The sequence below is a fragment of the Cygnus atratus genome, chromosome 1 (genome assembly GCF_013377495.2).
Source record: "Cygnus atratus isolate AKBS03 ecotype Queensland, Australia chromosome 1, CAtr_DNAZoo_HiC_assembly, whole genome shotgun sequence".
NCBI classification, from domain to species: Eukaryota; Metazoa; Chordata; class Aves; order Anseriformes; family Anatidae; genus Cygnus; species Cygnus atratus.
In genome coordinates this window covers 63,437,220-63,453,608 of record NC_066362.1, presented here as the reverse complement: position 1 = coordinate 63,453,608, position 16,389 = coordinate 63,437,220, and the positions used below count along the sequence as shown (strand labels likewise).

General features: G+C 37.5%; 1 protein-coding gene across 7 annotated transcripts in view; it reads left to right on the top strand.

Moving 5' to 3' along the window:
* The window catches only part of BICD1 (BICD cargo adaptor 1), a 177,325-nt gene that overhangs the window by 80,812 nt on the left and 80,124 nt on the right, over nucleotides 1-16,389 (top strand). For all 7 annotated transcript variants that reach the window (XM_035550843.2, XM_035550841.2, XM_035550844.2 and 4 more), the window contains exon 2: nucleotides 12,741-12,953. In XM_035550843.2, the coding sequence (XP_035406736.1) occupies nucleotides 12,741-12,953 (213 nt within the window). The remainder of the gene's footprint in view (nucleotides 1-12,740; nucleotides 12,954-16,389) is intronic.

Here is a 16,389-nt window from a genome sequence, read left to right as displayed (position 1 = left end):
TCATAAAATTGCTTGGAGCATGTTAGCAAAAATGGATTGAATAGCCCTGAAATAAACCTATGAGTTGCTATTTTGAAAGCAGCCTAAGGGGTTTGGACAGTCTTTTAAATCAAAATCCATCTCCATTTCCTGGAGTGTTCTGAAATCATCAGCACTGGTATGTGATTACGTGTCTCTGTGTGTAAATACACAGCACAGTGTCTTTGTGCTATTTGTGTAATAAACAGCAGAGTCATGATGACTTAAGTTTCTTTTTTCATGTGAATTCTGTCCTAATCAATTTATATTTATATGTATATATAAAACTGCAAACCCCTGGCTTCTGATATTACCAGACTTTTCTAATCTGCATTGAGGGCAGAGAAGTGTGGGAGTGTAATACTAAATATTTTATAAAAATATTTTTGTTCTCCTTTCCTTGATTTTTTTCCTTCCTAACTATACTTTGATTCACAGCTCCTGGTGATGTGTTAGTAGTATATGAATGTATTTGTAATTCATCCTGTAAAGGGAAACACTCGATTAACTCTTGGTTATGGCTTGAATTCACTGTCTTGGGACAGTGTTTTGTGCAAAAGGAGCTAAGCCACTGAAAAACCCTGCTATAACCCTGCTATATGGGGCAGCTCAGAAAGGAGTATTCTGGGGAAGCTTAGTACAGAGATAGCTGACTGGCTTTACACAGAAACAGCCTGGGTTTGCCTGGCCAGTGAGAGACCCCCGTGGATCTCTTCTGTCTTCCTAAATATCCAGATTGGTGGAGCACTGCACATCACTGTATATCAGTGTTAGTATACACACAGCTGTGTCTACAGGACTTTCAAAACTGTATTGAGAAGCATACATTTCTTCATTTTCCTAGGGCTCTTTAGAACGGGTGTTTTTTGTTCTGTGATGTCCCTCTTCGGATATGCAGAGACTTCAGTGATGCAGTTTGACTCGATCTGTACAGATTTCTTTTGGAGTCACTGCTATGTTTAAAAGGCTGGCTTATAGATTCCCAACAGTAGAGGTAGTTACAATTGTAGATACTCCTCTGTGTCAAAATACAAATCCATTGTAAAATAAATGTGTTGCTCAATGAGACTGTTTTATGCTATGTACCCTTTTCTGTCGGTGTGTGTTACCAACAAATTCATGTGTAGATGCGCTGCAGTTCAGAGGTTCAGTTTTAAGATACCTAATGAACACGCTGCTTTGGGGGATGGACACACACACACACACACACACACAAAACAAAAAGGAAAAAAAAACTTCTCAAGAACTGCCTCAAAGTGGGAGTTGATAGAGTTCTGTCTCCTTCTGATGATACAAATCCTTTGATTAACTGAGATATTTTCCAATGTAGATTTGTGTGATGCTCTCCAAAGACTCTTAAGTCCGTAAAGTGATGAATGGAAAATGAACATCCCTATATGCGTCTGTGACATCTCTGTCAGATGCCATGCTGTGATAGTATTTTTGTTATATAATGACTCATTGAGTAGATTAAGTGTGAATTACAAATGTAGATTAGAAATGCTCTTCATATAATGGAGATTTCAAGCAGTATGAGAGACTAACAATAAATCAAAGCTGCCTCTGAAAACATGTTTTGCATTGAGGAGCTGCTGGTGCTTTCTTAATCTCAGTAGGAAAGGCACCCAACTCTTGAAGCTCATTATGCTATTAAAAAAAAAATAATAAAGGATAGAAATTATAAAGACAGTAGTAACATGGTAGCAATCCGACATCCCTCCCGATGACGGGACCCTGGATGACGGGACCCTGGCTGTGGATGTGCTGACTGTGGATCACAACATGCTGTGCTGTTCTCATTCACCGAGTTTTGCCCACTTCTGTTCACTAGCACTCTTATAGGGCTTTTATCATAATACAGGTTCATCAGTCACTGTTCAGAAGCCAAGTTCAGAAGGTGGACTTAGCTTTGAAAAGTCCATTGGATAATAAATACGCTCCAGTTCCTTACATCTGTGAAGTTATAGTCCTTGTACAGGTGCACGTAATATTTCAAGGACATGACAATGCTTTGTAAATATACTTACCATTTACTTTGTAAATATACTTACAATTGAATACACATTGTGTATACTGATTGTCTGCATGTTGATTATGTGTACACAGATTACTTATAAAAAAAAAAAGTTGCCTCCAGAGCTAGGCAAGCTGCTAGTGCTTCTGGAGGCGTTATGAAAGGGGGAGGTGATACTTATTTTCCAGAATCTATAAGTTGCCTGATTTCTGCTTGCTTACGCTCATTCTGTCACAGATTTCATTCACTCACTTTCATAACCATATACTTGTAAGAATCAAAACATGTATGTGTGCACAAGTAGTCAGGTCAGGATTATGTGTAATGTGTGTCAGGGGATACCAGGTAGTATGTTCTCATAACGTACTTTGAGTTCTTATTGACTGGCTTTTGTCTGTATGTGCTAGGAGTGGATGGTGGGTTTGGTATCATGCCTCGCTATTTTGTTTTGTTCCTCATAAATGCTAGGTAAAAATTCTAAATGTCTTTTCTTGTTTTCCTTATCTGTATATTTTATGGCTTCAGTCCTCTTCATCTTGGCACCTTATCTTTAGGTCAGTCCGTTCTTCTTTTTAATTTGCATGAAATCACACTTACGGTACTCTGTAGCAAACAATTGCTAACTTTCTTTTTTAACCCCTGCTCTTTCTTATGCTGTTGATGGGAGCAGGTGCACACATCAGCAAATAGTTGCTTTTGTACTTCATTTGTACCAATCTTAATACTTAAGAGTCTCTTCAAAAGGGTAGGAAATCATTAAGCATTTGTGGAAGGCATCAATATTAGGATTCTGGTGCTGCAACAATGTGAATGGCCATCTGTACAATTTGCCAATTATCAAGTTCAGAAACATTTGAAAGCTTCCTTTCTGGAAAAAAAAGAGGAAAGCTCTGGCATCCAGTGCCGTGACAGATTTAGCTTGCAAGCTAAACGCTCCCTTGCTGACTGGAGTCTTCTCCTGACTGTGCTGCTGATCCCAGGCTCTGCAAAAGCATGGGCATTGCTCCTGCAGGCGGGCATCACAGGAAGAAAGCACACTTTTCCATTCCACAAAAACTGCTGTTGTGAGACTGAAGACTCTCTGAAGGGAAAATTCTGATGATGCTTGTGAAGCTGTTTGAAAGCTTCTGTGAAAGTAAGACTGCACCTTAAAGAGCCAAGATTGATAGGTTTTGGTGTCTTTTAAAAGTTAATTATTTAAACTGCTTGTGATTCCTGCCTGTAATTTCCACACGAGCAGATATAGTGAATCAGGAGCCAGAACACAGTTTATCATTCAGAAGGAAATTCCTAGGGCTGAAGACTGGGATCCACTGAAGCCAATGAAAGTTCTGGTTATTTTCTCAGTAAAATTAGAGAAGTCATGGGTGCTTAGATTGCATATTCTTATGCAATTATTTCATAGCTTAGAAGATAGGTCACCTTGATACAAAGCTGCTAACAAAGCAAAAGCATATTGTCTTCTTAAATTTATCCTTTGCTAATTGCTTACTAGGAGATGATTCATTTCACAAATGGGGGTTTTCATCACCAGGCAGTACTATGTATTTATACCATGTCGGAGAACAGGTCTGGGAACTATTTACAATTCAGGTGTTGGCTGAGATTCTTATTAATCACCTATGGAGTAGTCAGAACTGCTGTGCTGTTGGTTTGCAGAAGGAATTGCAGGCAATATGAATACGTGATAACAGACAAATTAAGACTTGAAGTATTTGTGCTTATTAAATGTAGTTAGGTACAAAAGGTGTAGCTGTTAATGATGTTTTAGCAGTTAGGAAGGTCGTCTTTTGCTGCCTTTACTGCTGTAGATATGAGCTAAGTCTTGCCTGGTTACAATGACTTTGGCTTAGACTGAGCTCCTCTCTCAGGGACTGATTTTTGAGATTGTTTAGATATAAAGGAGCTTATAAAAACAGGAAAGATCAACATTAGGAAAGCTGATTTCAAGCACAAACAAACCTTATTTTTTAATTATTTGCAACACTAGCACTTTCAACCAGTTTTATGGTGTGATGGGGGCATTCACAACCTCTCTGGGCAACCTGTGCCAGTGCCTCACCATCCTGAGTGAATAATTTCCTCCTAACCTCTAATCTAAATCTCTCCTTTTAGTTTAAAGCCATTCCCCCTTGTCCTGTCGTTATCTGACTGAGCAAGCAGTTGCTCTCCATCTGTTTTATAAGCCCCCGTTAAGTATTGAAAAGCTGCAGTAAGGTCCCCCTGGAGCCTTTTCTTTAGGCTGAACAACCCTAGCTCTCAACCTTTCTTCATAGGAGAGGTGCACCAGCCCTCTGATCATCTTCATGGCCTCTTCTGGACCTGCTCCAACAGGTCCACATCCTTCTGGTGCTGGGGGCCCCAAGCCTGGACACAGTACTCCAACTGGGGCCTAGGATACGGGATTTCTCCATTGCTTATTATTATTATAATTTTTAATGTGCAAAGAATATTCTCTTCTAAGAAGCAAACTTCTTTCTTTGCTTCATCCAACTTAACTGGTTTGTGTGTACCTGCCTAGGGCTTAGTCCTGTTGCTATTTCTCATTTCTTTTCTTTTCTAGAGAATGCATTCAGGGCATGCTGCCTCTGCTTTGTTATAGGCTGCTCTGGGATAGTCCTAATTTGATGTGACAGAAGAGTTCCTCCTTCGTCCCTGCTGTTCTGACTTTGCAACTGGAAATAATCCTTCCCTATAAATACTACCCTTGAAACTTCTCTCCAGCAGAAAGCTACTACTAAAGTAGCAGCAGCAATGTAGAAAGCAGTCAGTATTCTTCATGGGTTGTTTTTATTGTTCACTAGCAATGTGGCATAGCTTAGGCCACTTCCAAAATGCACTACAAACACACTCTTACCGTGGTATATGAATTTACGTATGGGGAGCTCATGTGAAGTAACTAGAGATCACAGGCAGGCACGCAGCCCTTAAGGAACTGGATCTCAGCATGCAACCTTACTCAAGCAAGTGCAGGACAAGGAAGTGCAATTATCTTAGCCTCATTGTTAGAAGAACAGAAAAGCAGACAGAAGAGTAAAAACCACAAAGTTTTAGTTAAACTTGGGATTTTGCCACACGACAAAGGCCGTAAAGTTTACATGGAAGGCATGTTCTATCTCAGATCTCTCATGATATCTATCTCTCATGATATCTCAGGTTAGCCACTTTTTTTGTAAAGCAAACCAACAAAAAGCAACAAGAAAACACCCTATTCTTGTCAGTCTTTCATGTTTATTCTGGTGATGTTTCTCTTGGTTTTAATTGGAAATTTGTAATAGCTGGAGGTTGATCTGATGATAGTGTGAACTCATAAAAGCATCAGTATAGACATTGGTGCAAATTTTTAAGTTGTCTTGTGGTTCATTAATAATATTGTTTATTGAAATAAATTTATTATCGGCCATATTCATTTTGAATAGAGCTGCTTTAAAATTGCCATCATAAAACTAATTAGTTGTGTTGTAGATAAGTGGTGCTCTTTGTTGCAAGCTTCTTTTTTCTTGTGTTTTCTGTGCCTGGAGGGAATTTGAATTCTCATATTGAGTGCTGTTAAAGGCAATTAAATGGAAATTCTTATTCACTCTGCTTTTACTGGGTTGATGATGAACAATGGAGGTTACTACTGAATGTTCATTTTCATGGTAGTGCTTTCTTCTCGTTCCTGCCACATTTAGGAATATTTTTGTTCCATACATATATAAAGCATGGCTGCCTAAGGCCTCGTACCATGGCATATTGATTGAAATCAACACAAGATGCACTGGGATTACAGAAGCATGGCCATGCATGTAGCTGAGTTGAATGTAAATGCCATTTTCCCCCAGTACTTTCTGAAGGCTTTGATTAGTAACTGATATATGAATTTCAACAGGCCTGTAGACACTGCAGGCATCTGTTGAGAGCAAACAGAAGACGTCGACAGCGTGCATGCTTTTATTCAAAGCTTCCCTAGGGCTAAGACTACGAATTGTTTACATTTCTGCTACAGTTCTGCATCTGTAACAGTCTGGGTATTACTTTTGTTTTCCATGTATATGATCTCTTCAGTATTTCTGACAGATAAAACCTCTAGCACATTGGTATGCAAGTCTTATTTGCAAGTTAAATACTTAATGCAGATATTAACTTACACGACTTTACCATTGCACCAAAATTTACATTATTATTATTGAATTGAGTAGATTAGATATACTGGTATTTGGAAATGAATGTGTTTTTTTTTTCTTTATGAGGTAATAAAATAACTTCTTTGGGTAACATTTATGCTCATAACTATAATATATTGTGTCTCAGGCCATGAATGGGTGCACAATAGCAGTCTCTTTCCCTGTGTATCAGATGCTGTCATCTACATTTTCCAATGGGAAGTTGCACAATTTCCTTAAGGTCATATTGAGTGTCTTTAGCCAAGCATGAATTGGAAACAATTGTCCTATAAGGTTTAATTTTCACCCTTTTTATAAGGCTGTCCGATCTCACAAGAACATATAAGGAAACCTCAATTTGTTAGTTTACTTCAAAGTGTATAAAACATTTAATAGTTTTTTTTTCTCCAAATTGGGGCATACGAAGTAAAACGTATGATGTTACTTTAAAAAAAAAAAAGACTTCATGTTGTGTGCTGTAAAGAGTAAAACTGATCATCTTCATGAGTATTGAAATTATGAAATGGCTCATGCTTAGATGGTTGCTTGGATATGATTGAATTTTGATCAGTTCTTTTGTATTCCTTGTTTGGATATGAAAGAGAAATTACTGCTGGGATCCAGCATCTTTCTGTCTTCTGCCTGTCTGTAGGAGTGTTCAGCACCCTGCTTTAGTGAACACAGGAGAAATCAGATGAATGGGACACTTCAGTAGCTGTAAAACAAGCTGTTTTTAGTTTGCCTGACAAACCAAAAGTTCATCCTCTAGTTTTCTTCCCTGTGTGACCTTGCTGATTCAGCCTGCATTCTAAGTATAAAACCTGCTTCCTGGTATGGGCTATCTCTCATGCACTGTCCACACAATACCTATGAAATCCTTTGTTCTCACACCATTTTTGACTAAACATGCATGTCTTTGTTTTGATTGCAATATGCCTATTTGCATTTGAATATTTTAATCACTTCTGTATTAGATTCCAAATAGCTGATCTGTGTCAGCTATGTTAAATGAACAGCAGGTGGTCGTGCCAACTACATAAAGGTTTAAACTATAAGTAAATCTTAGAGTCATAAAACTTTTCCACTTTCTTAGAAAACGTATATGACCATCAGTCCACACATCGGTCATTTCTGCAAGGACATTGTTGTTTATTCTTTGCATTGCAATGCTGTCAAGACATACAAGTCAGGGTTAGACTGTTACCTGCTGTATTCTTCAAGGATAAAACACAATCCTTGTCTAAAATGCTGGACAGTCTGTGTACCCAAAGGGTGAGGGAGCAAGGAGTAACAAACAGACAAATTATCATACCCAAGCACTGACCACATGCCTGTAGGAAAGCCTATGGAAAGAAAGGTTCCTAGTAAGGCCGAATGCTGGCTTGGATTTAGTAGCAAAGAAACTTCATCCTGGATGACTTCAGCAGCATTCAGATTATGGAATCACAGAACGGCTGAGGTTGGAAGGGGCCTCTGGAGGTCACCTGGTCTAAGCCCCTGCTCAGGTAGGGCCACCAAGATCAGGTTGCTCAAATGAGCAGGGTGTGAAATAGTGGAGGTAAGTACAAAAAGAGAATGCATCTAAATGGAGCACCAGTGCAGCTGCCACCACATCACATCTTATGGGGGGGGGGGGGCAGTTTCATACCAACTGGGTTTGAAGAAGGGCTAGAGCTGCTTAGCTCACTCACTCCCCTTCTCAGTCTTGCTGAGAAAGGATTTCATCATAGACCTATGTCTACAACGTATTGCTTCTTAGCAGAAAAATGTCACAGAACCCTGAGCTTGGTAAATGAATTTTGAAGAAAGGTCACAAATATATAGTGAGATTAATTAAAAAAATACATATATATTGAAAGACAGATGCAGAACTGCAAGTGATTAAGTGAATATTATGTAATGAGTGAGTCCTACAGTACCCCAGTGAGGCTTCTCTAGTAAAGATTTCCATCTGTGGTGTCATACTGAAGTTTGCCTTGGAAGTACACTACCATTTTGGATAATTCCAACCTTCTTTTCCCCTGCTGTTGTATTAGGAATGTGGAGGTAACTGATATGTAATGCATTCCACTTTGCAGCAAGTTAGCAGCTGAAACAGGTAATCATTTGAACAAGGTCAATGCTGTTGCATTATACATCAGAGAAACTACATTAAGTGTCAAAGCCGTAAAGACAGGCTGCCTGATCATCCTGATAGCAGTCAAGTCATGTTTTATTGCTCGTTAATCATCATATACTAGAAGAGCAAGTTTCTGTGCAGATCTCTTGCCCCAGGAGGTGGCTAGTAAAATTAAAACAAACTCAGAAATAGCTTCATTCATTACCTACTTCTGTTTTTAGCTGATCTTTTGCATATATGCTGCTTTCTACACCTAAACTGAACTTGTAGCTTCTCTTCCCCCTTCTTTTGTAAGTGCTACATCTAAATTTCGTTGTACAGGGATCATTTCACATCACTAACTGTACACTAGGTTTTTTATTTCTGTTTATATGTGACATAAATATTCTCACATACGTTGTTTGGATCAGTTGTATTTTTCTATTGCATTTTTATAAATTTATGCCTGTTTTATTCACTGCATTATTTCTTTCATGGTAGTTTGCTTCTGGGGCACCGGAATTTCTATTTGGGGCTATCTTGAGTTCAATGACAAATGACTTTTTCCTCATACCTGTCTCAGTGATCGGACTGACTTCTTTCCTGTGTATGTCCTGCTGCCACCATCCTTTCTCATGCACTCAAATATTAATCATTGCTTTAATTTTATTTTTATATATAAGCTCATATTTTAAAACATCCCTTAAGAAGTCATAATACTTTATGCACGTGTAATACAATTATGTAATACAATTCTCAGGTCTCAGTGTGTGCGTATATATTTATGCATATACATATATATATACACACAATATTTAATGAATGGCATCTTGTGATTCATCTTTTATCACCAACTTAAAATAAATAAATCTTCTAACTCAGTCAACAGCATCCTTTCAAGCAAAGTCTTGAGAGATGTGATGGGAGTAATATAATATGAAATTCTCTGTTAGAACAGTCTTTGTGTTAAAACATTGTGTGCCTCAGCCTTTGTAGCTGATTTCAGCTATTGTACTTATGCTGGGAAGAAGGTTCTCCAGGGAACAGAAACTACGAAGGGTTTTTGCATGGATATATACAGACTTGTCTATGTCCTGATTTGAATCTGGAAGATGATGTGCTTTGTCAGAAACTTTCTGCCATGTGACTGATGAAACTAAGAGCTAGCAAGGGACTAGTAATGGTTTCTAAGTGGCTTTCATGAGTAATCACACCAAGCAAGACAGCACCATACTAACAATAACTGTGGCCGTTAATGTGTTTGCGTGGTACAATGCAGCATCAATCCAAAAACCATCACAGAAACAATACAAGTGAGTTAGTTGGGTACTGTTAGCTTAGGGGACTCTAGTGTTTCTTGACTTTTTCTAATTCAGTGGAATCATGTAAGAGCCTGGCACTGCTTTTGGCTACCAGATGAAAAATAGTGCTGTATGGCTTAACGTAAAAGTGAGGAATCTTGTGGAAGTCCTTAAGTGGGTATGTCTAGAAAGTTTTAAATTTTTGTCATTCTATATAAACCATGAAAAACAAAAGCAGGACCTTTTGCTTGCATTTTAATTAAAAGTCATCTTGTGTTCTTCTCCATGCTGCATGGATTTGCATAATTTTCATTGATATGGAAAAATAATTGTGCTTCCTTTCTTTCTTTCTCTAGATCTTTAACTCATTGATAGCAGTTTTAGAAATAAAGAGGCTGGTATAATGTACAGTAAAGTTCAGATTTGCTTTCATAGGGAGAAATGTCTTAATGATTTTTCTCTCACATTTCCTATAGTTATAAGCACAAATTATTATTAAGTACACAGTAACTTTGTTACACTAACAGAAATTGTATTTAAAATTTTGAAAATTCAGTTATGCTTTTATGCACTGTACATGTATTATATTTGTACTTTCCCTTTTCCTTCATATGTTGTTCATGTCTGTCAGAGGTGAAGATTCAGTCAATGGGGTGAGGTTATGCTGTGTAAGAGCAAATGTATAGCTAACATAACACATTGCAGCATTGAAGATCAGCTCAGAAGTCCAAAACAATTTATAGTCACTCTTAAAATGTTTTGTGAAATAGCTGATGCGATTAAATGATTTACCTTAAGTAAAAGAACAAATGGAGGTTTGATGCAGTGCAAACAAAATACTGTGACTTCACTAATCTACTGAGAAGATCAGATGTTTTTGGCAGTCATTTGTCCTGTCCCCCTTTTAGAAATAAAGATTTATTCATCAGATTACAGGAAAAATGCAATGGAGAAAAAATACCTGGTTAATTACTGGTGTTTCTATTTTGCTGAGGCTCTATATGCTGTTGCAATGGTTCCAATACAAATGGTTGCATTTGGAAAATGTCAACAGTGCTTTTATAAACACGCCACAGAAATGTTTCAATTTTCATGTATAAATTAAAATGTTTTTTAGATGAATCTTTTGCCGTCTTAAATTCTATTGGTGCCCCAGAACAGTTTTAATAAATAGAACAGAAGATTATTTATTTATTTATTTTTCAAAACCAAAATGGAGCATGGCCCAAAATAAAGACAAGGAGAGTTTCTGAGGCCTATGCAACCAACCATCCTCCCCAAAATCTGTATTCATGGCCATTCTCAGACATCACATGTGCTAAAGTGCACCCTCATTACATCTGAGGAAAATACAATATGTACCTGGAAAGCTATCATTGCTGTGTACTGATTTTCATCCGTAGTGCTCTGGTAGTCCTCTGGTAGAAAGGGCTCCAGATTCCCTTTCTTCTTGAACCCTGTCTGTCCTGTCTGCTGTCCTGCTGTGTTTTGATTTTTTTATTTTTATTTTTTTTCCCCCTGGGTACATGGACTTTGCATTTGTCCTGTAGGGAATCTGTTAGATTGGAGCTTTCTGTTTAGGTCTCAAATTAGGAGTAGTGAGCCATTGAATATAAGTATGCATTGTAAGATAAAATTTATTAGCAGTGTTTCTGAAAGTTGTCTTATTCACAGACTGTGACTGAATCAGTGTTCAACAGTCTCATTAAATTGAATTTCTTGTTATTGGGAAAATCCTATTCAGCAAATTGCTGATGCTTGCTATTTCAGTAACTTGCAGTCTTTAGAGAAGACAGCTGGGTTAATACATTATTGAATATTTTTAGAATCCTTTAATGCTGAGTTCACAGGATTCTCTAAGTAAAGTAGACTTAAAAGCTGCAAAGTTTTTATACAGGGTTTTGCTTTGAAGTTTCTAAGGGGCTGCTGCAGAGCCAGTAAAACTTAGAACGTGTTCTGAAAGGCAATAAATAACAACAGTAAAACAATGATTTCTATTTGGTGAGGAGTTCTTAATAATGGGAAAGCAAAAGAGGTCACTGGTTACAGCAGGTGCAAATATATACTATGCTACGTGGTTTCATCGGTCTGGGCAGAAATTAGGCTTTCATGGAGAATTTCCCTCTGCCTGGTTTTGGTTTTGGAAATTTCCACCAGAGTTAGGCGATGCGGTTTTCATCGAATGTTCTGTTTTTAAAGATAATACAAACAAAATGGGTTTTTGTTTTATTTTAAGTATTATTTTATTGTTATTATTAATATTTAGGTTTTATTTATGTTATTTTTCTATATTACACTTTTAAACTATATTTTGCATGTTTTTCCCGTCTTTCATAGTTAAATGTTATATCCTTCAATTCTGATATCATGGCTTGTACTTTGCTTTCTTCAACGTTGTGTCAGAGCTGATGCAAATAACATCCCTTCAGATATCGTCACTGAAAAATATTACGTTATTAAACTGCTCACCCTTAGCCAGTAACAAGAAGAGCAAGAGAATCACTGAAAAGTGCCTATTTATGTAGAAATGTCTTGAATACTTAAATATTGTTTTGTTTTAGCTGAAGCAGAAAGTACTTCAGAATAAATGAAGAGAAGTGGCAGTCAAACTCCATGTTTACCTTACCCATGGCATAGGTGACCTCTGCTTGGGACTCAGCTCATTTATCTTTCAAGTTGTAGGAAGCCATTTTTCTATACCATAAGATCAGCTTCCCTCAGAAAAGAACACTGAAAATGAAAAACAATTGAGAAAGGTTTTGAGCTGTTTATGCTCTCTGAAAGAAAACACATTTATTTTGCAGTGTGAGAGAAGAAAGGTATTGACAATTACCAGTTGGCCTCATTCAGGAGAGATAAAATACAGGCAATAATTAAGAGTTAGTTAGCAGTGCACCATCTTGATCTCAGTGGAGACTGCCTGGATAGGGGCCAAAAATCCATACTGCAAATGAGAACAGCTTCAAGATGCTTCCTTTCAGCTAAACGAGATGGTGGCCCTCAGCTGCTAGGAAGCTGCTAAGGCAGTATTTATTAGGTCAGAGAATGGGACACCAATCTATTTCATTCCCTCTGGCTATGCAGGTGCTCATTATTGTTGATAACTTTTTTTTTTTTTTTAGGGCTTCAGTAGTTTAATAGTGTGCACTGTTTTCCTCTTGCAGGCGTTTGGACAGTCCTTCTCAATTCATCGTAAAGTGGCTGAAGATGGGGAAACACGTGAAGAGACTCTCCTCCAGGAGTCTGCGTCAAAAGAAGCTTATTACCTGGGGAAGATTTTGGAGATGCAGAACGAGCTGAAGCAGAGCAGGGCAGTGGTTACCAACGTTCAGGCAGAGAATGAGAGACTCACTGCTGTTGTCCAAGACTTGAAAGAGGTAAATGGGTGTGTGCAGGGAGCGAAGGAGCAATTTTTCATGGATGACATGACACTGAATGATGAAAATGCTACAGCATGTGAAAACACCTATCAGTCTTTGATTATCCCACAGACCTGCCAGTGTGAGGGACTGTGGTTTAGAAAGGGAAGGGAAAAAAAGTAATTATTTTAAAACAACAACAACAAAACTACAAATATATTAAAACCTGCTTTAAGAAGCTATAATTTTTCAAAGTACTCTTAGGACTTTGCATTGCATTTTATAGCACCTACATAAAGGTTTGTTTTACATAAATGCTTCTTATTTTTTGAAAATTTCCAATATTTTCGCAACTCTTTTTCTCACCACCCACATCATTACTCAGGTATTTTGGTTTTGCTGGAATTAGATAAAGCTTTCAACAGTTTTCTTGTACTGTACAGTAAAAATCAAAATGCACACTCATGTTCAGAAAATAGGCAACATTAAGGAAGTCGAATGTCGTCATTGTTCACATGGGAAACAGTGGTTTTTGGCGAATTTCAAAAAAAAATTTAATAATTTGTCTTTTTTAAAATTACATTTTCTGTAGCTGAGTGGAATGGCATCCTCTTAACCTAGAGAAACCCCTAGGACTGAGACACTTACTCTGGGTTTAAAGATTATCGCCCATAAAAGGAACAAACGTTCTTATTTAATGATTGCACTGAACTTGCCTGTAGTACAAGTCGGGTTTCAGTAAAAGGCAAGTATACCTCTTTCAGGTATATTTACCTGAATGTTTCAGGTATTTTCAGTATTCAAATGAAATATGTGATTATAATTGTGGTCATGGTGGTTAACAAAAAATAAAATCAAGTTTATATCTACTTATCCTAAAGTCATATGCTAACAGCTTCTCCTACTGTGTGCTACATAGTCAGCCAGTTACTGACACACCTACCGAATCATTTGGTTACCCAAATGCTTGCAGGAGAACAGGATCCTTGTGACCTGGATTCAGTCAGACAAACAACCAAGTCAGAGGATACAGGTTCGTCTTTGTACTCAATTCCTTCCTCAGGGGTCTCCTTGGGATTCCTTCAAATGCAAAACTCCCTTCCATTTTCTGTCATGATTATTGACCTGTAAGTTATTCAGGAGGCAGTTTCAGTACCTGTCCTCCCTAGAATATTGATTGTCCTCATCTCTTTAGAGATAATAACAACTCTCAGTGTGAGCCCAGCTGCAGTTATTTCCTGTTCAGATGCTAAACAGAACAAGCCCTAATAGTTAATTACAGTCTGAGGAAGGAATTTACTTGTATAAAAATCAGGCTCATAAACCATTTATTTATAAGATGATATTGGACCACAAAGACAAAGTCTAATGCTGGACTTCTTATTTCGTGGAAAAACAGTCAATGTATTTCAATAAATGGGATTAGTGCCTTCACTTACCAAGCTTACACCAGACACTACTACAATTAATTGCTTGAATATAAGAGATAGAGGGTGATTGACACCTACCCTAGGCTGTTAGCGACCTTGTCACACTGAATTACATTGATATTTCACCTTGTGCTCAAAGAGATCTCATCCTTGTTAGCAGCTCAATATACCTTGGTCCAATCTTATAAATCCTAAGGCAGTAACATCCAAGTGGCTTCAGAAATGAGTTGCCCTTCTGTTGTGTTTATGAAATGTGTCTCTGGTTCTGGGTACTGCTAATAGGAAAAGGCAGACTTAGCTTAATCCAAATCTTGATAACACTAAGATAGGAAAAAAGCAACAACAACATTTCTTTAATGAAACATCTGGTACGTTTTGATGTAAAAGCAGTCATTAGAAGAGCTGCCACAGATTGATAGCTACAATAAGAAAGTCATTTGTCTCTTTAACCAGTATATCTGACAATCTAGTTAGAGGGAAAAAAAAGGAAGAAAGGATGGTCTTTATGTGAGCAGCTCCGCTGAGTGTGTTAAAGATAAATTCTGGACTTAAGTTACTTGATTGTGTCCTGTTCCCCCCACCCCATATGACATGATTTATAAGTGTTCTTAAATTTAAAGCATCTTGCAAACTAAAACCAAAAATAATCATTCCTTTTACCTTTAGACTTAAATATAAACAAACAACAACAACAAAAAGCTGCATGTTTCTCATATAGGTAGAAATAACATTTATACATAAGTAACATAAATTTATGGTGTTTTAGCTGTGTACTGGGTCCTTACGATACTGAAGACTGATTCCTTGGTCTTCAGAAAATCAGCCTCCTGTTTCTGGTCCCACGTCCCTAAATAACACAGTCAGTGCTCTTCCATTCTCTGGGAGTTCTCTTCTGAACAAGTTCAGCTTTCTGAATCTGCACAGAAATCCATAGTCATGTGAAAGCATGTGAGTGTTTTCTGAACCACCAGAATGCACTCGCATGAATGCTGATGACTTTTAAGAATCTTGGGAATTCCATATCCCCAGAGTTTAAAAATTCATGCCTTTTTGCAAGAGTGTGCCATATAGTCACAGCTGATGTCTGCAGGGTGGCTTGACCTGGATCTCTCTTGCTGTATCAGGCTCAGGTCTCTGGAGATAATGCATCTCATTCTAGGAAGGCAAACAAACCATTTTCAATCCTCATCACTAGAAAAAAACACTTGGTTTGGAAGAAATTAAGTGTCTGTTTCACCCTGATGGTGAAGGATGAACCAAGAATTTCTGTACCCGGATGTTTTTTTAGATCCATGTTAAAATGATCAAAAGAGTAAAACACCAGCATTGTTATTTATGATGTAATAAAAATTCCTACAGTTTTGGATAGCAATATCATCATCATCTAAGTAAGTAAAATAATGGAAACTAAGATTTTTTTTTTTCTTTTTCTCCCACCAAGATCTCAGACATGGGACAGAATGTCATTTGGTGATTGTTAAAACTTCTGTAATTTGAACCAGAAAATATGTTGATGTTAAAACTGATGCCAGAGAGATCATTTTTAGTACTCAGAGACTAGATTTTGTGTTTTTTATGAATCACAAAGTCTATGTAGATGGCCTCTCTGCGTTGGAGATATCAGCATGGTCATTAGCTCACTCAACATTTCCTAACTGTGTATGAACTGCCTGCCTTTAATGAATGTTAAAGGAAAAAAAAACTTTTAAAAACATATTTTAAATATACAGTCTTTCGTCATTTTCTAATTTTCCAGTGATTGCTTTTTTTTTATTTAAAAACACTTTTTATTTGCAGTCAGGAGATGAGGGACTGGTTCTTCCGTCTGTGCCACTAAAAAATCTTTCCCTATGGTAACTGTAAGCAGACTTTATTTGACGGATAACAAAGATGAAATCACTACCATGAGAAGCTGATAACCTACTGACAGAGGTGGTTATCCTAGTACAGATGATCCAGCTCAGAAGCTGAAGCAGAAAGTTCTTGTGATGAGATCGTGTTTCTCCTCTGTAAGGAAGCTGAAG